This window comes from Anabrus simplex, chromosome 1 (assembly GCF_040414725.1).
Source record: "Anabrus simplex isolate iqAnaSimp1 chromosome 1, ASM4041472v1, whole genome shotgun sequence".
NCBI lineage: Eukaryota > Metazoa > Arthropoda > Insecta > Orthoptera > Tettigoniidae > Anabrus > Anabrus simplex.
This window is the reverse complement of record NC_090265.1, coordinates 689,414,807-689,439,178: the sequence shown is the minus strand read 5'-3', so window position 1 is coordinate 689,439,178 and position 24,372 is coordinate 689,414,807. Positions and strand designations below refer to the sequence as shown.

General features: G+C 37.5%; 1 protein-coding gene across 2 annotated transcripts in view; it reads left to right on the top strand.

Annotated features, from left to right (window-relative positions):
- Positions 1–24,372, top strand: part of LOC136857340 (testis-expressed protein 10 homolog) — a 165,194-nt gene that overhangs the window by 118,249 nt on the left and 22,573 nt on the right. For both annotated transcript variants that reach the window (XM_068225147.1, XM_067135947.2), the window contains one exon: positions 10,623–10,777. In XM_068225147.1, coding sequence (XP_068081248.1) covers positions 10,623–10,777 — 155 coding nt within the window. The remainder of the gene's footprint in view (positions 1–10,622; positions 10,778–24,372) is intronic.

Sequence of the window (24,372 nt, the reverse complement as noted above, 5' to 3'; positions counted from 1 at the left end):
CCGAGCCCTATTAATAATATTTAAGTAAAATATCAAAGGATAAAGAAAAATAAGAAGGGACCACTCTGATTTTCATCAAAAACTACTAAACAAGACCTGGAGAAGACCAGAGCGCTGCATGTAAAGCCAGGCAACTCACCAAAAGAAGAGAAGATTTAAATTACACTTTAATATTTGCTATAACACAGAAGACAAATTCAATCCACATAAACCTCATTATATATTACAAATGCTTGGAAGGTTAATTATCTGAAAGTTAGAAACCAAAGCAAGTCATAGAGGCTAATAATAAATCAATTAAGACTCAATGAACACCATCAGAATGTATTTTCGTATACTAATTATATGTTATTATTTCATGAACGAGCTTGACGTCATGGAAGAGTTCTAAGAAGATGAGGTAATAGATTGCTCAAGATTACTTAATCCAACCCCATATGATCGACTGAGACCAAGGATCAACAAGTATAATTAAAGAACCACCTAATCGATACTTTATTTTTTGCGTTGGGCGAAATTAAATATACATTATCATTAGAGACGGGAATTTGCCTATTTGCCTATTTTATTCCTGTGTTCACAAACATAGGCTTTTGAGATATAAATCCATCTTAGGGTCTTTTTAGCTATATTTTGTTGGTTTTATTGTGCCTATAAATGCCTATTTCAGGGGTTTGTGCCTATTTGGAGTATAATTGCCTATTTGATGCCTTTTGACTGCTTTTTCAAAACTGTGTCGGTGTGACGTAAAGCAATTAGCTTTTTCAAGAAGCAGATTTTCTTCCAGTGCATTATACTATAGCTAGTGTGCTCGACAAAATTATCTTCTGTGTTCTCATTATCTGTTTACCCCACGAACAAAAATGGAAATTCTCAGAAGCAGCCAGAAATAGTTCTAGGGAAATTTCCATCAGGAGAAACAAGGAACAATTTTACCTCGAAGCCTTCAACCCCTCCAACTTCCTAAGACATATGCGAGAACCAATCAACGTCTAACTATGTTGCACAACCCATACACCCTGTGCCTCCCTTTCGATACGAACTGTTGTACGCATACGCCTTATGTTCAGAACGTGTTGTGATTTATTGTGAAGTGGAAGGAGAAGAAGAGTGTTTGTGGCAATGCCCAAATAAAAATTGTTGAAGTCCTACTGGCTGAAGCAGAGGATCACAGTGGATCCCATTTTCACTACTGATGGAAGGGTAGTCTGTCAAGCTTGCTGTAAGGAGGTAAGTTTGTTTGTTCCTTTTATATTTTTTGTGATTGAGAACTATGATCGCATTTCATCGTAGCATATATAAGGCTATTAATTTAAGTATTGTGGCAAGTTGTTTTATTGCAATGCTGTATTAGTCGTGAACTTTCAATGATTCATATTGCTAAAATGTAAATAATCATTAAATTACTGAACGAGGAGTTAGAATGCTGGTGGTCTCTTGTCACAGAATGGCTGAACATTAAATCGGTATTTTGAACTGTGATTCATTTCCTATGAAAATAGAGTTTTACAACTAAAATGCAATATTTAAAACTCCCTTTAAAAAATCATGAATTTGATTACACTTCCGTTAAGCCTTCGCAAAACACAGGTTGCAAATTCAATGTAGCCTGGCTAGGACGCCGCCACAGCGTGTTTTACAAGGTTGCCAAGACTATCTTTACAAGACCAGGCCAGCGAAAAGACCGTAGGTCTGGATTAGTCAGGTCCGGTTAGTAACCGTTGTGTTTGGTGGGGGGGAAGCAAATAGAGTCTGAGGGTTGTAAGCTCCCAGGTTAACAAGCCTCTAGCATCTCCTCTAGGGTCTTGCTAAATTGCGACAAAAATTAAGGTATGCGCGCATGTCACGACAATTTCATATTACGCGGTATTTAATTTTCAACGAGGTTGGAGGCCTTGTGGGCACACATGATGCAGGATCTATTGTAGGCAACAGCAAATAGTCTTCATGACAGCTGACCCGGCTGACCAAAGCTGGCGAATAGAAACAAAATGTTCACAAATCTGAGATTTATAGTGCCTCCGTCTTCATTCTTTTCATACTGCAAGGGCCAGCTTGGTGGGTCCTTGGCAAGCATAAAGGACGGATCTCTCCTCTATGCTACTCCAGTATCGTTTCACGTCTTTTTTATTATATTTTTCACTTGGTGAACTCTACACGATACTGCCAAATTATAACTGAAAATCGTTGAGGACTAAATTGAGGCCTAAATTCCCTTGTTCCTACTTTAAAGTTTTGTTCTTCTAGAAACATCATCTCTAATAGTCTTTTTTTATGATATATACTAAGCATTATTGCCAATTAGTCAAACAGTAGAAATTTAAGATATAGTGACAATGTAATTTATGTCAATTTAATTATTTTTCAGATCAAATGTGAGAAAAATACCACAAAGATCAACTTAGGAATGCTGCAATGCATCTGATACGAGAACAAAAATCCGTATCAATGCAGACTTTCTACCAGTCCACATTGGGCAGCGACCAACAACCATTTTCTTCTGACCTATGCACTGCAATGTTGGGAGCTAATATGCCTCTGCATAAACCGGAGCATCTTCAAATTTCAACAAGCTGCCGGGAGCAATCACAAAGTTGGAGAAGAGTGGCATGCCCCTGGTGGAGTCATTTAGGATTGTGAAGGAAGTCAGGGGAAGTTTCGACCGAACCTCTGGGAAGGCATCCGCTGTCAGCGAAATAAAACCAGATGAAGTGACTTCATTGAAGTTTTGTCCAATCACTTCATGTGATGTTGAAGAAATCTTTCTCTCAGTACAAAAACATTATGCATGAGAGGAGAACAAGATTGTTACTGGAAAACATTGAAATGTTGCTTGTAAATTCCTTTGAAATGAAATGGCGTATGGCTTTTAGTGCTGGGAGTTTCCGAGGGCATGGTCGGCTCGCCAGGTGCAGGTCTTTTGATTTAACTCCCGTAGGCGACCTGCACATCGTGATGAGGATGGAGACGACACATACACCCAGCCCCCATCCCAGAGAAATTAACCAATGATTGTTAAAATTCCCGGCCCTGCCAGGAAGCGAACCCAAGACCCCTGTGACCAAAGGCCAGCACACTAACCATTTAGCCATGGAGCCGGACAATTCCTTTTATAGCAATTGAGTGTGTTATTAAATTATAAGTATTTTTTCATGCCTATTTTGTTGCCTATTTTACACTTTAGTGCCTATTTAAATGCCTATTTTGGCTAATTTAAGATATTGAAATTGTGAGAAGTGTTGAACTTTCACCACAACGATCACATGGAATAGTTGGCGTCAGTGTAAAACGGAAACTTCAAAACGTGCATAATCGAAATAACGGTTTTCGCTGTGTGTGCGAGATAAATTATGTTCTTAGACGAGACGGTACCAGTACATTTCAAGATGTGAGTGCATGCTCGACAGCAGTGATATATCACGTGATAAATACAAGTCACGTTATTTAAATATGCACCAATAACGTCTTGCGACGTAGAAAGGAGCTTCTCTTCTTACAAGAATGTGTTAAGTGATAATCGAAGGTCTTTCACGCCTAATGCTTTGAAGATGAATCTTGTCATACACTTCAATACCACCCGTAGAGTAGAATGAAAATGTTATGTGAGTTTGCACCATTTGCCCTGCCGCCCTATCATAACGTATCGAAGGACATCTACTTAATTCGCTTTGTGGTGCTCAATTTAAACTTTAACGCATTAGAGTATATTAATGTAATCGGGGCTTAAACGTTCCTAAATATTTTTTTTTAATAAATTGATTTCTAGTTTTCTCGTATTTCAAACCTCCAATGAAGTGTGCAAACATGTTTTGCCTTCCGTACCCGTTTTCTCTATGGGATCGAGTTTGATGTGAGACGAATGTTCATAGCAAGTTTTTACGACCGTATGCCCTTCCTGACATCAACCTCATCAGAGGAATTAATGAGATGAAACAAATGACGTGATATGAGTAACTAAAACTGACTATATGTACTTTATGTGTAGGCCTAAAAGTCGTGTTTGCCAATTATTGTCTTTTTACATTTAGAAATTTTACCTTTGAACGAAAATAACTAGTATAACTCAAATACATTTATAAGATTGTTAAAGAATAGTGTAGACTGTTCACATGTACAATTTATAGCTCTATAGCCTGGAAGTCACATGTTCACTGCACAAAATTTGAGTTATTCGTCCAAGATTGAAGCTATGAACATCTTAAAGATAGATTGCTACTGCATTTGTTGACTGTAGCAACTTTTTTTTTTTTGCTGATGATGACCTCTAGGCTAGGTCAAAACATGTCCTATGTAGCTTTTCCGACAGACCATTTATCAAGTGGCAAACTTGTATTTAACAGGTGGACTTTGTACAATTAAATTCTTTTAGAATTTTATCTTAGATATTTAAAGTCAATATGGAACTGGAATGAAGTTCATTACTTGTAATTTGTAATACTTTTCATTGTGAAAGTGGATACTTTTCTCACTGTCCAGGTGCTTCAATAAATGATTTTGAAAGCTGCTATAATTTTAAATCTTTGTTGACTTTATCCATTTACTCAAAATGTGGCAGATGGTGCTTAGTCACCTGTGGCACTGAGCCCTCCAGTTCTGTTAATCCTAATGGTGTTTAATTAAATTTTGACTTGCATTCCCTATAGGTCCAATTTTAAATGACATTAATATGAGAAAAGGTACACATATATTTATTTTATACAATTAACCATTTGAAACTATACCTGTGCAAAATTTTACATTGTCACTCAATAATATTTGTACCAATATTTTTTCATTGTTTGGTACTTTCAGAAGTATTTGTTGTGATGGAGTCCTGGGTTCCTTGGATTGGTTCCTCAGAAAAAATATCTACACCACTCTTCACTTTCCTGTCCGAACGTCCTTTGTTTTATTGTCCTCTCGGTGATGAGTAGCGTCCCTTTGAGACAAAAAATCATCAGAACCACTACTATCAAATAATAATAATAATAATAATAATAATAATAACAACGGCGTATGGCTTTTAGTGCTGGGAGTGTCCGAGGACATGTTTGGCTCGCCATATGCAGGCCTTTAAAGATAAAAATTTCATTGTTCCGTATTGAAATTATTGATGTTAAAAATTAAATATTTGAAAAGGAGGTTCAACCTATTCAATACTTAAAAGAAAGAATGTGCCGCGCTGATCACCAGGAGCTGGCGGCTTTCTACTACAAATCTATTCGTCTGCGACTTCAAATTTTTTGATCTTCGTATATTAGTTGATAGTGTTGTGACAGAATGTGGTGTCGTGTCTTTGTGCCTATCAGAGTGTGAAACTGACCTCCAATATTCATAAACATTGTACATGTTTTTACGGCTGATGATGACCTGGACTAAGGTCGAAACCGGTCCCATTTAAATAGGAATGTGATTACTGCATTTCTTTCTTTTAAGTATTGAATAGGTTGAACCTCCTTTTCAAATATTTAATTTTTAACATATGCAGGCCTTTCGATTTGACGCCTGTAAATTTTTCACTGTTATGAATTCTCACTATAACAGACTTCTACTGTACTTTTAATTACTCTTTCTTTATTTCATTTTCTTGGTGTTTATTTTCATCTGTTTCTGGTTGGTGTCTTCTAAATTCATTTACCCAGTTCGGTTGATTATGGGGTCCTGTGAGCTGAGTAAGTTTTCTAAATTTGGTAGCCTTGTCATATCTGTCCATCCATATTTGTATATATTGTAAATATGCTGGATGTCATTTGTGGAGAACTGAGGCTTAGGACTTAAGGTGCTGAGAGGTTGCTCCTCTCCTGGGAGTACGATTCTAGTCCCAATATAGTCTCTTGTTGTATTGAAGGTCATGTTGTGCTTTTTTCTTTTGTTGTTATTGTTTGATTCAAGGGTCATCGCACTTGTGTTTTGTGTGTATTGTGTTCTTGTATTGTCATGTGTTGGAGGACAGATAGGTCTGGTGTGTCATGCTGTAATCTAATATTTCTTGGTATGAAGGTGTTACTTGTACCTTTTTATTTCTTGTATCAGTGAGTTGGATTTCAGTATGTTGCACTCCTGCATTATTTTATTTTCTTTTGGATATTTCTCTTAACGGTAAATTTTAACGTGATCTCTGTAGGGACTGACACGTGTAATATTATGTGAGTTTTGTTTGCAAAAATCTTAGTGATGTATTTGGTATGATGAAGTAGATGGTGACTTACTAACCTCATTTCGGTGACTTGTCCTTCTAAGGATAATGCGAGCAATGTTGGAAGCTAAACTAATAAATTGTAACTTTACCCTGGTTTGGATCCACTAGCAACATTCAAAATTTAACCTCCCATTTGTTTTTTTGTTTTTTTGTTTTTTTTTGTTTTTTTCTTTATCCCTGGTAATTAAAAATGCACCAGGCTGGCAATTTAAAATTAAATTTCAATGAGGATATGGATAGTACATTTATGTGCCCTAAAGGTAAAAAAATTGTATGTGTGTAGTACTTCAGTCAATGAACGTCTAGTTTGGGTAATTTATTACCAATAGGATGTTTTCTCTTTTTGCTGACCTGTCATACCTGTTGTGCTTGATTGTTGGGTAGTTAATTTTGTGTAGTGGCATTGGGTGAATTGTAATGTGTTTATGCTGTGTCCTCAGTAACATGTTTTTTAAAAAAATTCGGGTAAATGTCTTTCCTTAAATTTTGGGTTATGTAACATCCTGATTTTGTACTGTAATTTTGTGGGTCTAAGATAAACTCTAGTAGATTTTCCTTTCTTTTCTAGTTGCTTACCTTTTGAAAATTTATAAATAGTGCTTGCCGTGAAGTGGGGGGCTGGGGGTGTGTGTGTCTGAAATCCGAAGTTCATAGTGTGGAAGTGGATCTCCCCATGTAGTTGTGTGGAGCCACCAGTTGGGCGACTCTAAGTCAACATTAATGTAAAATAGAAAATCCACCCTTAAAATCTTTAGTTCTCTTCAGGTTCCTTCAAGCTCTTTCGGGATGGTCAGGCGATGGACTGGCATCAAATATTCTTATTTCTGCTGCGGATTTGTTTATATTACAGTGGCAGCGGTAACTGGGTCCATCTGACAGAGAACCTACTGTGCCTGGGTGGGTGGAGGGCACACTGATTTTTGGTGGTTACCAGCCGATACTGGATCAAGTGGACAATCGTTCTTGGTGGCGGCGGTAGTGCTATACTGCGCCACACTTCACAGCTTGATTACATCAGTCACTAGATGGGTGATCTGGCCCAAAGGTTTCCATCGCCATGGTTGGACTGAATATATATGGGAGTGGGCTGGTGGCAGTGTCGAGATGGAAGTGTGGCGTGGTGTAAAGTTTCTTTAATTGAGCCTCGGTTTAATGTTCAAGTGTGGGAGGAGGTGACAAATGTTGGGACCGCCGTGTGCAGTAAACATTCTCAAGAACTGTTAAGAAAATTATTTGTATAAAGTTTTTAAAATCTTAATTAGAATGATACTTTTATCCATGAAAAAAAAAAAAAAAACATAAACATTTAATGACTAAATTTTCTGAAGATCTTGATGCAAAATTTTAGGTTTTAATTTCGAGCTTTGCTCGAAGATAAGCAGGGGTAGGATGTGATCGGTTGTAAGAAAAAGACTTTTTAACTCTTTCACTTTTGAAAATGATCAATATAGTAAAATCTTAATATGTTGTTTTTACCATTTTATGTTTCTGGACTGGTGAAGAAAATTATTTATTTATTATTTGGAACTGTAAATGAGCAATGGAAGAATTATGTTCAAGGAAATCTTGGTATTTAAATTTTCATGCAGTTGTGGTTGTACCAATGGTTTATTGTAACTAGCATTTGTAGACTTTAAGATATTAAATTGTGAGACAGTGTGTACTGCCATGTGTAGCTTAGATGATGCAATTTGAATTGCATCAGCAACATTCGAGAACTTACGGAATTAAATTCAAAGTTTATTTTCATTGGTCGGAATAACGACCTTTTCAATTGGTGAATGTGAGAGCTGCGAGTGTATTCCCATGCCCTAATTAGTTATCTCCTGATAGCCTGATTTCTGGCTTCTGGTGTCTTCGCCAGAGCCAAGCTTGTGGTCCACGTCTTTTATTTCTGACCAGCGAAGAGAGCAGACGTCTTTGTTACTGAACTGCTCAGCGGCTGGACACGCTTAGCGTCCGTCCCTTTTTGGGGCTCGACTCTTCAGGGGTAGCACTATTCATACTTGTGTTTCGGCTTTTATCTTATTTAAGGTAACTTTAGTGCTTCAGTAAATTTTCATTTAGCTCATTGGAGTTTTTTCGTGACACACATTTGCCAATTTGGAGGCAATTATCTTTCCTTGTCCAGTATTCTGTAACTAATGTAGATTTAACTTTTTCTGTCCTGTTTCAAGTGGTATTTAACTTCACTGTCTTTAATTTTCATATACTAGATTTCTTGTTTTTTTATTTTATTCATTTGGTTTTTTATTCTTTTGTTTGTTAATTATTCAAATGTTGAGTTAAAGGGAATCTTCGCGAGTTTCCGTTTCCCCACAATGCCATACGATCCCATGGCCTCGTTAGGGTTCCTTCCGCTTCCACATCTTTCCTTAGTTGGAGTTGAATATGCTTGCAAGTTTTGGATTTTAGTAACCCCGGATTTGGTGTTTAATTTTATATTTTCTTAAATTGCATTAATTTCTTCTTCTTCTTCTTCTTCTTCTTCTTCTTCTTATTATTATTATTATTATTATTATTATGGTCAGCACAACGCGGCAACAGTTTTGATAATGAGGTAAAGCGTGTCTGTCATTTTCTCGCAAATATATGAGAAAACTAACCTTCAAGTTAGGTTGGACCAAGTCCGACATAGGACTTAAACTGTTTATAATCAGTTTCAAGCTGACTTCAACAATGGACCGCAGAAGGTTAAAGAAAAAAATTATCTCAGAATTTGCATTGTGGGCTTAAATCATATTTATCTTAGTATGGATTTAACGATTACAGTAGAACCTTGATTATTCGAAATCGCGTAATTCAAAATCCCACCTAATTCGAAGAAGCTCTCGTTCCCGGAAACATGAGATGCAGTTTTGCATGTCATTTAAATTGTTTAATTCGAAATATGGATAATTCGTAATTCGAAGTACTGTACAATGTCAGCCCCATTACTAAAATTCAGACTTTTAATACAAAACTGCCTTTACCAATAGTATGTTACAGAATAATTTAAATTCAAAATTTATCCGTGTCATGATGGAACGCGTCTTCCAGAATGTGCAGGGGTAGCTTTCTGCACTTTCACACACTTTGGTCTGTCTACAGTGTGCTTCATAATTGCTAAGTTCAAATGAAATCGGAATTCTTTTGTATACGTTTTAGCAACGCCGTAATATCACACAGCTGGCAATGTGCAGAGAAACAGAATCCGCGAACACTGGCGATGCCGACAGTTGACGAAAAAGCGTGGCTCATATAATCAATTCATAGGCACCGAACACTATTGTCATTGCTGATGAAACTGCATTGCTTTCTTTTAATGCCAAGCCCAAAAGGAGAAAGTGCCTGCTGAGACATCGTACAAGGGGGTGGGGGGTCATTGTACAGTGTTGCAATGCACACGGAAGCGAGAGAATTCCTCCCCTGGTCATAGGAAAGTTTGATAAGCCACAGTGTTTTAAGGGCTTTGGACACTTTCCGCGAAAGTACAACGCATCTAAAAATGCAAACGGTAGGGTAATTCAAAATAATAATGCATTTGCACAGGGGAACCAGCATAGTTTATCCTCGTCTCTGAACCGTGTGATTTTTTTGTAAATGCACCTTGTTGGATACATTTCGGAAATAGTTTATTCCATGGCATTTGAAAGCTTTAAACTGTGAATCAAGGTGATTGCATGCATTAATGGGTCTTAGAATACTTTGTGACGCGGCAAGTGTTTACATTTCTGAAGTACGAGAGAAGTGCCATGGTGGGAAATAGTACAAGGATAGAGTGACTGTACTGTGTTGTCATGCAGAAGGAAGCGAAAGACTCTCCCCTCGTCATAGGAAAGTTCGATTAGCCATGATGTTTTAAGGGCATCGGGTACTTTCTGTGCAAGTACAGGGCATCTAAAATGCATACAGTACAGCAATCCAATGAATATAGCACTTGCACTTGGGAGCCAGCATAGATTCCTCCTCGTCTTTGAATCAAGCTTTTTTTTTTTTAATTCTTCTTTCTTTCTTTCTTTCTTTCTTTCTTTCTTTCTTTCTTTCTTTCTTTCTTTCTTTTGTTGCGAGAGGTTGTGTTTGTCAGTGAGTTATCCAAGTGCATTATTTGAATACTCTAAATGCACTTTCTTAGATGCTTTTTGGAAAAAGGTGTTTAAGTCCGATTTTTGAGTCCCAACGAGTTCGAATTAACATGGTTTTACTGTATAACGATTCCTGGAAGTGTATGTTTAAAAGTGGAATTTTAATACAGTACCTTGGCAGTTTAGAAAATCCTTGAGATATCTCTGGATCCTTAAAAAATTAGGAGATGTCTGAGAAAACTCAGGCGTATGGTAACCCTAAGTTACATGGAACTGATAAGCCTGTGCATAGCTTCTGAAAGACAACAACAAAAGAACAAACTTTTTCTATGATCCTGCCTTGACTGGTTCATTCACAAGATCAAAATTTTGTTTTTTAGGTGCACCAAATTCAGAGACTGGCTTGGTTCCTTGCCCAATATCCTGTGTGATGCTGCTGTCTCCCTAAAGACTGTTCAAACCATGGCCAGATTAGCCTGCCAAAACAACCAGCTGTTTCTTGAGAATTTACATCGTAAAGCAACCAGTATCATTTGTAAGTATTCATTCTTTTCCTTTTAAAATTCAACTTTTGTGTAATTTTCCTTCTCATTTTGATGTTAAAAGTTTGTCTTAAATTAGTGGGAAGCTTTAACTTCAACCAGTGATCTACCATTTCATTTCATTTATCATTTTTATTCAGGTGGGGGGGGGGGGGGGGGTGAGTGCATGCGTTTGTTTGCTTGCTTTGTTTTTGAAAAGACATTCAAGTGACTTACAGCAATAATGCCACTGGTTGTGTGAAGCAAAGCAAAGCCATCTCTGTACAGGCTTCTGGAGGAGTGGAAGGGAAATGCTTTCATTATCCGTAACATTGGCAGTACAGTGGTTAGCCTCATTTTTTGGTCACAGCCTCAAGGTCGTATATATCTTCAGAAGTAGAAATATGTTCTCTAAATTTTCATCTTCCTGAAGGAGAAACACACCACGATGTTTTGGGTGACCCAAGCACACATTTTTACTGCCTCGGCTAGGCAATCTCGGACAGTTGTATCATACCATACGTACTATAGGTTGGTATGGCTTTCAGCATCCAGTGTCAATATACTAAGCACCTGACTATGCCTCTAATTGCAGCTAGGACTATGCAAGTTTCAACATTCGTGACCTCTGCCCGTTTATGCTTGTCCACTTTCTAACAGATTTTAATTTTGACTTCATTATTAAGGAATTTTACATCATTTCCATATCCATAACTAAGCTATCACAAGACAAATATGCACCACGCTAGTCAGTTTCATGCGATTATGTTCCTAATCCAGATATAGGGTACAGTATCATGCGACACATATTAGCTACACTTCACTGTACCACTCAACACAAAATACCTTTCTACCTCCTGAATGGAATGTGGAATAAAAGCACAAACAGGCTCACTGCTGCTAACCAGGAAACAAAACTGAACATTCCTGAGGCTAACGGCTTGCAACATATCCTTTGAAGTTCAGGAAGGCCTTTTCCTGTAATCACGCAACTATGGCGATGGCTCCTGCCTTCTTTCAGAAGGGATGAAAAATACAGCAACATTTTCAGGTCTAGGAAAAATGTGATCGTACTAAGCAGAAATAGCAAAAATTCATGACACGATAAGTGAGGTATTTTTAATATAGATTTAATACGATAAGAATTGGGACTTCAAATTTACGACATGCTAAGCAGGAAAACGTGTTAATGAGGAACGCACTAATGAGGTTTCACTGTATTACATTTGGAAGTACAACTCGTAACATATGCTAGTTATCAGCTGGTGTGTTGGCACGCTTTCTACAGAGTCGACAAACTTGACCATATCGGTCCTTAATTGGTCCGTATTGACTTGTAATAACAATAATGTACAATGGGTGATTGTTTTATTCCGCCCTGTCAATATATTATTAATATTTGAATAATTTATACATACATGTTTTGGGAGCCTTAACTCCCTTCGTCAGTGTATTTACATCAAAATCTTCCTTACCCAAGTATCATATTAACATTTAGCATTGTTCTGTATAACCTCAACTCTAGACCACTATATGTACATTTTGCTTTTTGTATAATAATGCCTGTTGTAACCTAACACGTAAGACATGGAACATATTTAAAAACACTCTCGAATAGTCCACTCATTCCTCCTATCCTTTACACTCTTACAACATGTATCATCACCCTGGATAGATCCATTATACTGGACAATGCTTAATGTTAATATGATAAGATGATGTATCTTGAGACTTGAGTAAGGGAGATGTTGATGTAAATACACTGACGAAGGTAGTTAAGGCTCCTGAAACATGTACGTATAAATTATTCAAAAATTAATAATATATTGACAGGGCAGATCAAACAATCACCCGTAGTACATTATTGTTATTACGCTTTCTACAGCACAGCTTTATTCAGAAGGGGTGGCTCCTGCTACACATACACCAACTGAGAATAATAGACACCATTTCCAGAAACCATTTGCGAATAGATTCTCACTTTTTGGACACTATAGTCAGGAATGAAATAATTTTTTCTAAAAGTTTCAAAAAAGACAGTATCTTGAATGCTCTCGATGGCAGTGCATGGCTGATGAGATGGAAGTGTCGATACGCCAGTAGCAGGGAAGATGGCGGCAAAAGACGATGATAATTCAAATGAAAGCCGTTATCAGGTTTATTGTGTGATAGGCCTACTGCTCACGTCAAAGCAATAAATGACTGGTCATTAAGTTCTTTTGATTAATATTGCATAATACGACCGAATCTCCTTCCTGACGTAAACCTCATCAGAGGAGTTAATGAGATGAAACAAATTATGTGATAAATGAGTAATGAAAACTGACAATATTTACTTTATAAGTAGGCCTAAAGGTCATGTGTTCACCATTTATTGTCTTTTTAAATTTAGAAATACTGCCTTGCAACGAAAATAGCTGGTAAAACGCTCATGTTTGCTGGCCATATGTTTCTTCAAATGCAGGAACAAGTGGTAATCACTGGGCACAAGGTCGGGACTGTATGGAGGATGACCGAGGTGTTCCCAGCGAAATGATGTGATGAGGTCTTGGGTTCAATGAACCGCACGTGGGTGTGCATTGTCATGAACCTAAACGACGCCCTTACTGAGCATGCCACGCCTTTTGTTCTGAATTGAGCAGCGCAATTTGTTTAAGGTCTCACAATACGTTGCTGAATTGATTATATTGTCACACCACGGGGCAAAAAGTCCACCAGTAACACCCCCTTTCTGTCCCAAAACACGGTACACATGATTTTCTGGGCTGACATTTTTTTGCTTAAACTTCACTTTCTTGGGTGAAGTTGAATGTCGCCATTCCATAGACTGCTGTTTTGATTCAGATGTAATGTAGGCCAGCCAGGTTTCATCCCCCATTACAATTTGACTCAAAAATCATCACCTTCCTCGTGGTAACGCTCCAGGAAAGTTAAAGCACTGCCCAAACATTTGCTTTTGTGCTCCTCCGTCAACATTTTCGGTACCCAGCGTGAGCACACCTTTTGGTAATTTAATAGTTCACTCACAACTTCATAAAGAACACTTGAGAAACTTGAGGAAACACGTCAGATAATGACGTAATCGTAAAGCGTCTGTTTTCTCTCACTGCTCGGTCAACTGCCTGCACCAAATCTTCACTAATGACTGAAGGTCGCCCACTCCGTTCTTCATCATGTACACCTTTGCGACCACCTTTAAATGCTCGAACCCATTTCCTAACCATTCCATCGCTCATAATGTTTGGTCCGTAAACTGCACAGATCTCACAATGAATATCGATAGCTTTCAAACCTTTTGCACTCAGGAAACGAATAACAGACCGGACTTCACAGTCGGCGGGACTCTCGATAGGCGAGGCCATTTCAAATGCTTGCCAAGAAACGTACACAAGGGTGACTATTGCCTTAATGGCGTCTCAGCCTTGCCAATAGATGCAGGTACACAGCGCGCATGCACAGAATGCCGACCGCAGCGCTGCATCGGCGGAATATCAAAACGGTACTTACTTAAGAAACATGCCTCGTACTTCATTTGGGTAGAAAAAAATAAAGTGTAAAACAATATAGTTCACCCTTTGTAGTTTAGATTGTAAAAAAAAAAAAAACAATTAAAATGGAATCAAACAGTTATTTAACTCGTAACCCTCATAGAGGATTAGGCGAGCCATCAGCTAAACCAAGTAGCCTACAGTAAAATGCCATTATAACGAATGCCAGTTTAACGAAATGTTCAGAATAGCGAAATTATTTTTAGGCCCCTTCCCTTTTCCATATTTAATGTGTGTTAAAATATTTCATTGTAACGAATTTCTAACTTTCAATATAACGAATTAAAATATAGCCTTTTTGGTTATATTTCTTTTTCCTTCAAAATATAATTGAAATTCATCCTGTTTTAATCGCCGCGTATTTCGCACATGTCTCTATACAACTAATACCAGGCAGCACACACTATGCAACACACAGGCAAAACTACCCGATTACATATCAGGGGAAGGTAAGCAAAGCACGTTACAATTCTGGCAAGCGGGTTGCCTACCCAACAGCACGTGAAGATTATCTTATTCAGTTTTGGTGTACGAGTACTGAACGTCATTATGTAGGATTAATTTCTTATACATAAAATGCAAATTAAAGCCAATTTTCTATTAATAAAAATATCTTCAAATATTGGGGTGCGCAGATTGGATTAAATGTATTTGTTACAGTATTCACGTTTACAGGATACGGTTCAGGTAGCCATTTTCCATACATGGACATATGCGATTGGTCGAGCTGGATATCAGTTTCAAAGTAACCAATACGTAAGAAGTAATGCTATTGGCTGGGTAGGAACGCCACATTTACAATCAACCTATGAACGTTACGGTTTCACATCTCTACACTCAGTACTGCATTTCGTTTATTCACGTCTCATGACGCGTTCATTGTTTATCTTTCGTTCGTGAAGCAACGTGTGTATTAGTGTGCCAGTTAACTATTTCGCCTATGAATCAAAAGAAGTGAAAGCAGTTTTCTTTTAAAGGAAAAATATAAAATACTTTTATAACTAACACCAGTTTAACGAAATGTTCAGAATAGCGAAATTCCTTTCGAAGTGAAGAAAGGAGAAGATAGTGAAGGTGTATGACATCAGCCCTTCAAAGTCGTGAAATTCCTTACTAGCGAAGACAAAATTAACATCTGTCGGCAAGTGGACTGAGCGTCCGCATCTTGAAGCACATAGAGGTCGCGAATGTTGAATTCGCACCTTTGAGTTTCGACTCAATCACTTAAGTTGGTCAAAGTTTTATTTGATTCAGAATGGCGGCCATATAATTCCTGCCAGTCGGACATGATCGAGTGTAACCTCCAATTCACTGTCAAAGAGTTTGACCGGAGAATAATATTTAATAACCCCCTGCTCCGAAATAAAAGGCTTCTACTAACATTTGTTTTAGAAAAAGTGTAATCTGCAATAATACTTTGATATTTTTATTGGCCCCCATGCACATGTTTTCATATTTTTAGTTTGGTGATTTTCACAACTTTCAGTGCACTTGTTATTTTATGAGCCACAGCAGAAAAGGTTTTCATATTTGTTCTGTTATGTTTTTCACACCTTTTAATAATACTTTCCCCTCATCTTTATATATGGTAGATATTTGTACACTGTACCCGCAGATACACGATGTAAAATGTCTTCATGTCGGAAAAGGTCGTATGTGGTGTTTCTATATTCCTGTTGGATAGTTTTCATTCGTATATTTAGTTTACTGTAGTGCGTTTTCTTGCTTAACACATTCTTTTTTTTTTTTTGCCCCTGTAGAAACGTCATAACGAGGTTTTACTGTGTATCATAAATGTCATAAAAGAATAATAAAACTACACTATTCATAAAATAAACACATCCATAAGTTCAAAAGTAAATTTTAGAAATAGTCCAACCTATATGATGGCAAAGTTTATACAGATTTTTTTAACAGAAACTTTTTAAGTTTACTTCGACAGCAGTACTCAACAACTTAAGTGAATTTTGCAACAGAACCAAGGATTTTGAATTAGAGGAAAGTAAGACAAAGTAATATATAAGTAACGTAAAAGACATGTATTCCAACATACCGATGTTTAAAACAAAAGATATTATAAGTGATAGGAATCCGTGTTATGATGAGCTGGAAGAGGAAGATGTGCCTCAAAGTGTTCAACAGAGTTTGACTCTTATGCAGGCAACAAACATGGCACGTAGTCTTCAGGGATTTTCTTCTGTCACAAAGTAATGTGCCAGAATCTGTGTTAAATTCAAGTGCAGTGGTTTGCTAACTACCTTGAATATTCATTTGTGTCTGGGATTGTTCAGAAGAAAATCACAGATTTTTTTAATATATAAAATATAAAATGTACTGGTACAGGGTAAAATTTGAGATGCTGAAAACTTCTTGCAAGAACCTGTACTTTATATCACTACTTCATGTGTATCCTAATTTTCATCTCATTTAATAAATACAGTATTAATGTTTTTTATGTGTAAATTCACGTTGAAATGACTTAGATTCTTCAACAGGTTTAGTAATGGGCGAGTTCTTAAGAATTGACTTATTTCAGTATAACAAAATTTCACTATAACATATTAAATTCTGAGGTCCCCAAAATTTTGTTATACTGGTATTTTACTGTAGTTCTTCAACCGTGGAATATCAAAACATTATTTTTAAGGATGTAATATCTATTATGAAGTATGTCTAGTACATACCTAATGGGAATTGCTTAATGTGCATTTCTGGCGCAGAAGTCACCAAATCAAATGTCCATTGTGCACTTTCTCAAAGGGACTCCCACCATTCCCTGTGTTTTGAAAGTAAGCATTTTACAGATTTATACACATACCTATACAGTGGAAGATCTTGATGTCATTGATCTTTGAGGTATTGCGTAACTGACTACTGGAGTCAAACGTGTTAGATTGTTAATAACATAATTCTGTATACATGATCTAATAAAAGTAACATGAACTCACACCTTTTAAACACTTTTTCTTGGAAATATGAAAGAATTGCTTGATTTATGTAAAAAAACTTTAATACTTCCAGTGTTTAAGCTGGCATGACTGATAACTGGGTACTAACACAATACTAAATAATTCTGTGCCAGTGTGTTTATTGCTCTTATTTAATCATTATTGGCACAAAAACAACAAATGTGCTGTTTTCCATTAAATAAAGTTGTCTATTGCTCTTCCCCTTAGGTAGCCTGTGATTTATCTTGTCTTTCTTGCAAACTTTCTATATACAATTATAACTACTTACCACAAAATATAAATTTCATGTTTCCGTATTGACAACTAAACTAATATTCTTCAATCCCTATAACAATTATTTATTGTTGAACAATATCCTCCTTATTCAATATCTTTTGATTAATGTGAATTTAAAAAACTCAAGTTTCACATTCGTCACAGCTGTAGATGTTTCGATCCAAATTGGATCATCTTCAGTAGATTGCTAAAGGTGACATTACATATTGTAGTTAAAACCATTTGAAACCAAATTGAGGATAATATTACAAATGTTAAAATGTTGTCATTAAGAAAAAGTTTTGTTCTTATAAGGTCGTGGTTTAAAATCTTCCATGTGCACTATTGTCTACTTGTCGAGATCTCCTCTTGATGTTGTCATTAGTTGCAAGTCTAATAATTGGACTAGGCAGTATCCGTTTAATGATTGACATTATGTTATTTGGTTTGCTGCCATTAAGGATTATCATAATTGCATAAATCTTGTTGGTATGATTGCCTGTAATTAGAAAGTTAAAGTAAATTGAATGCTAAACAAACACGAAAATGTAGTACCATGTGTTTGTGAGTAACGAAGTTTTGACAAAACTTCTTTGCCCATTTGAACGATGTGTTTACATATGTGGTTTCTCAGCCATAAGTATGCATATGAAGGAATCCAACCATGATTATGCGTCAATCGATCAAGACTTAAAGGTTATTAGTTTGGCACAAAAAGGCCCCTTACTCAATATCTTAGAGAACATACATACAGTGAAACTCGATTAAGAAGTTCCCGCATAAGAAGTTTTCCCACCTGAGAAGTGTGATATTCTTGGTCCCTTAATCGGTTGCATATATGTATATTTTTCCCATTTAAATTGTTCTGTTGTATATATATTTCCCGGTTTAACAGTTCAAATTTTAGAGCCCCTTGAGATATAAAACATCCACTCAAAGCATCTCATGGTTAGAACCCTCCAGTCTCTGCACAAGTTGCACCCTGTGTTAGATCGTTCACGCACTTGCAGTGTGTCTCTGGTGTCACGGAGCCTGTCCTGGCTTGACAAGGCCATACAACGTCACGCTATGACAAGACGAATACCAGATGCTCACTCTCACCTTGTGGAATCAAATCGAACCCATCAGTCAAATATTCCACTCCACCGTTCACATCTAGCGGAATAGAATCACTGCTTGTTTTTTAAAGGAGCCTGACATCTAGGTCATCAGCCCCCAGAATAGAATCGAACGGGATTCTACGCGGGAAACATAAAGCACGCAGTGGAACGTTGGATAAAACTTTAATGCAGTAAGTTGCGTGCCACGACAGGGTGAAGTCATTAATCGAGGTGGCCTCAACATTACCGGTAATTAAAAACCGTAAAATGTATTTGTCCACAATAGAGCAGCTTCTTATGCATTACTGTTTGTTAGGAATGCATGTACGACAAACATAGGGAATGCCACTTATAAAATTGTTCACGGTAAATACTGTATAATAAACACTTAAAAATAAGTACATTCCAAGCAATGTCAAATATCATACTGACATACCATACTATGGACTCCAACATGATAATATATGATTCTGAAATACAGTAAAGTTAACAATTATTGCAAACTAAACTAGTACCGTATAGGCCTAATCTACCATGAAATTTAATATTCTAACCTGTTTGATTTTTAATTCCCTTGCTTATTTCCTTCCAGGCATTCTCTCTTACGTTGTTGTTGTTGTTGCAATAATATGAGTCTTATAGAGGAAATTACGTTTTGAAACTAAACTGATAAGATTTTCCGTGTCCATTATTAATGAAGTGAATAAACTATTACGAAACAAAAACTTCCCAACTCTATGCAGGAAACAGCCGACTTGCCAGCTGTTTCACATTATGCCGCCAAACAGCCGGCCGAAAGATCCTGATTGTCTACAAAGTTGAACGATGTTGATAACCAACTGGGTGTTGGTGGGAGGGGGCCCGACACACGCTCACAGAGGCGTTGCGATACCATGTGTTGGCATAAAATTGAAAATTATTTTCACCTTTATACAAGCTAAACATTGTATTCTTGTGTCACTCGTAATTATTACATCACATTATTAGAACATAGCACAAGGATGAGGAGATGAAATAAAATTCTCGCAGAGAAAGAAATTGTTTACGTTTAGATGTGTTAGCGTTGCTCGCACATAATACCCCATATACTTTCCCATGCTCTCATTTCTGCAACTTCGAACCTGCATTTCTTTTCTTCATTACCTATAGCATGAAGAGGATTAAAGGGGGAAAATAAACTCAATATCACCGGGCGAGTTGGCCGTGCGCGTAGAGGCGCGCGGCTGTGAGCTTGCATCCGGGAGATAGGGGGTTTGAATCCCACTGTCGGCAGCCCTGAAGATGGTTTTCCGTGGTTTCCCATTTTCACACCAGGCAAATGCTGGGGCTGTACCTTAATTAAGGCCACAGCCGCTTCCTTCTATCCCATCGTCGCCATAAGACCTATCTGTGTCGGTGCGATGTAAAGCCCCTTGCAAAAAAAAAAAACCTCAATATCGGCTTGGCTATGCAGTACTGTATTTGTGAAACAGCCAGAAACTACGCCCGCTGCCGTGACAACCAGTAGGAATGCAGGGGAGATATAGGCCTAGGTTCTAAGAAACGCTAAGAACAAGTTGCTGGATTTCCCATTTGCTGCTGTTAACCTTGAAACAGGTGTCGGGGGTGTGAGGAAAGTAGAAAGCACATGCTAACGAACTGTAGTGCACGTCTTGTCTTTGCGTCTTGTAAGCCTAAGCTACAGATTGCCAAGCATAGTGAAGCGTCGTAATTAGTGTGAATAGGAGTCAGTGAAGTTAGTTGTACTTGTAATATCAACATAAGAACGTTTTAAGTGAAAATGAGCGGAACTCAGAGGAAAGAGATCAAGCGAAAGGCACTAACAATTAAAGACAAAGTGGAGATTATAAGGAAAGTGGAATCATCTACACTTTCCTGTGTTGCTTTGGCAAAGAAGCTGGAGATGCCGCTGTCTACTTTGAACGGCATTATAGCGAGGAAAGAAGAGATCTTGGCTTCTGCAGGGAATAGTTCAGAAAATTGTAAGAAATTTACTGTAAATCTGGAATGTACAATGAAGTAGAACAAGCTCTGCTAATATGGTTTAAACAGCAGCAAAGTTTAAACATACCTTTGAGTGGGACTATTATGACGGAGAATGCCAAAAAATTGTGTGATAATTAAAGGTACCTTTTACTGTATCGAACGGGTGGTTGGACTGCTTTAGAAATCGAGCCAAAACACAGAGTGTAATTGCGGAGGAAACAGGAATGTGAAAAGAAACGGTTCTGCCTGCTAAAATAAGCAGTTACAAACCTTGCAACGATTTTAATCTTAATGAATTAGCACATTTTTACCAGCTTATCCCAGATAAGTCTGTAGTTTTTGAAGGGAGAATCTTGCCACGGAGGAAAATTAAGTAAAGTGCGAGTTACGGTATTGGTTGGTGCTAATATGGAAGGAACTGAAAAACTTACCTCTACTGATGATAGGGAAGTCTAGGAAGCCACGTTGTTTCAAAAATGTCAGGTCTGTACCGTGCAAGCACACCAGCAAAAAGTCAGCCTGGATAACAAGTTCCCTGTTTCAAGAGTATATCCAGGCAATTAGATGCCAAAATGTGGGGAGCCAGAACAGGAAGATTGTGGTGTTCATGGACCACTGCCCTGCTCATACCAAGGAGTGGCCCCATTTAAGGAACATCAAGCTAGAATTTTTTCCACCGAATACTACATTGGTACTACAGCCCATGGGCCAAGGAATCATTAAGATATTGCAGCAGAGGTACTGAAAATCAGTTGTGCACCATATGTTGCTAATATAATAGAGTTTGAGGGATGTTCCACCATTCAACACAATGTAAAATATTTGAAATTTTTTAATCGAAGACCGGTTTCTACTCCCTTGAAGTCATCATCAGTTCTTGTAGATAATTACATCAATGGGAATCTGATAATAATCATCATGGGGATTGCCTACATACATCTCAATAGGTTGTCATAAAACATAATGGCAAATTATGTACACAATGACTTGAAACACTTGGCACTTTAAGAAAGATATTGGATCTGGGTTAAAAATACTGTCGTGTGTTTGCAGAACACAGAACAGGCTTGTTGGTCTTGTTTCAATCTACAGTACTTGAAAATGTATGAACTAGTTGAAATATACACACTGACATAAAACGCTTGGTTTGGATCTGGGTTAAAATTATTGCTGTGTGTTTGTAGAACACGGAACAGACTTGTCAATCTTGTTTCAGTCAACTTGAAAATATATGAAATATTTGAAAGAAAACATGTTTGACAATGAAACATACGACAAATAAAGAAATTGCTTTGCTCTAGTTCACGTAATCTTGCAGTGCTTTTGTATAGTATGGAACAAACTTGTTGGTCGTGTGGAGAGCTGATGTTACGAATAATTGGTAGATTTAAATTGGCTGAGGGGTTGGGAGAACATCCTTCGTTATGGAACATCTGCTTTTAAAGTTGAAACTGCCATCTGCTATTTTTGTTGATGTAGAATTGATGACGGTATGGCTGTGGTGAAGGAAAAACTTCTAAAAAGTAATGGCGATCGCAGAGAGTTCCGTGGGTGGAGTGCAGTGTTTCTGGAAATTGAAGAACGACTCCACAAATTTGTGACAGAAAAACGTGAGTTAGGATATGGTGTTTCTAGTGAAATGTGTCAACTGAAAGCACTAGAGATCTCGAAAGAACTCAAAACACAGGGTTTTACTGCAAGCCGCGGATGGAGCCGAAACTTTTATCGGAGAAAGGGATTGTGCATTCGGAGACGTACGTCTATTTCACAATGTCTCCCTGGGGCGTATGAAGAAAAATTAACGGCCTTTCAGCGTCACATTATTCATTTGAGGAAGCAAAATTCTTATTTGCTGTTGCAGATTGGGAATGCTGACCAGTTACCTATCTATTTTGAAATGCTGTTGGAAAATACAGTGGATACGAAGGGTTCTAAAAGTGTAACCATCGGAACAGGTGGTAATGAAAAGCAATGATGCATGGTAATGTTGTGCGTATTAGCGGATGGAACCAAACTCCCTCCGTATGTGGTTCTGAAAAGGAAAACACTTCCAAAAGGAAACTTGCCATCTAGTGTTATTGTTAGAACAGATGAATCCGGCTGGATGGACAGTGCGTTCATTAGTTAAGGACTGGGTGAAGTGCGTTTGGCAATGTTGCCCAGGAGCTTTGTTACAAAAATGAAACATGCTTGTGTTGGACAGTTACCGAGGACATACAACTGATGCCGTAAAAGATATGATGAGGAAAGGAAAAATCGATCTTGCGATAATTTCCGGAGGACTCACTTCTATTCTACAGCCGTTGATGTGTGCGTGAACCAGCCTTTCAAAACTGCAATGAAACAGTTGTACACTGAATAGATGTCTGATGGTGATCACACGTTAACCCCACCCGGACGAGTGAAGAGACCTGAAGTGGGACTAATATGCAGCTGGATCAAGACTGCATGGGCGTGCATTCCCAACGATCTAGTTTCCAAAAGCTTTAAGAAATGTGAAAGTTCAAATTCAGTGGATGGTAGTGAGGACGACTATTTGTGGAAAGATGCCAGCGACGAAAGTTCCTGTGGTGAATCTTCAGATGACGACTGTGAATTGTGAATGATCTGAGTATTGGACTGATTTTATTTACGATTTTTGTGATGATTTTTTAATTGTAAGCTGTTTGAATTTATATTTGATAAAATTAAATAGGTATGTTATTTGATTTTTTTATTTATTTTTTCCATATTTTGCCCTCTCAAATTTAGGGTGCGGGTCTTATTCGGTGGCGGGTGGTATTCGGGATTATACCGTACTTCAAGAAAGCAGTAAAATCCTGAAACAGTCAAACCTGGACAATTTCTTTTCCAAGTAGGAGCCTAGACTTTTGTGCTTGGAAATATATTTAATGTCTAATATAGTATGGAATTTACATAATGTACAGTTACCATATACAGTTTTAATGTTCTTAGTATTTCTTCTTATCTCTTGTGCAAGGTTTTATATAATATGTTCTCTCCTCGTATCAAGTATTTTTTTTATTTTATTATACAGCATGTCAATTATTTTACTTTATCTCTAAAAATACATGTCGCCGGGCTGAGTGGCTCAGACGGTTAAGGCGCTGGCCTTCTAACCCCAACTTGGCAGGTTCGATCCTGGCTCAGTCCGGTGGTATTTGAAGGTGCTCAAATACGACAGCCCCGTGTCGGTAGATTTACTGGCACGTTAAAGAACTCCTGCGGGACTAAATTTCGGCCCCTCGGCATCTCCGAAGACCTTAAAAAGTAGTTAGTGGGACGTAAAACAAATAACATTATTATTATTATTATTATTATTAAAAAACATGTCATGATAATCAAATTTTTATATTTTGGCTTTCTTTTAGCAGCCCTTATAAAGCGGCCTATTTCGGTATTGTTCACAAACAAGGAAATCTGTTAGCTGTGTGTTTCACATGTATTTCCAAGTACAGAATAAGTTTTCGGGCATTACCCCTTTTAAGTTTTTTTTGGTCCCTTGGAAAACTTCTTAACAGAGTTTTACTGTATTCACGTAGATCAATATAATAACCCAGAATACAATTTAAATGAAATTAATGAAAAGTTTGATTCTTTATTTGAAACTTTTATTCCGCTACTTTGTAGATTCACATCTAATAATGAAAGGTCCCGCCCCCAGCCAATGATAACTTTGCATGCTCCACCTACAGTTCCTTTACCAATCACAAGAAGTTCAGTCCCCCCTACCCTCCTGCCGTTCCTCCTC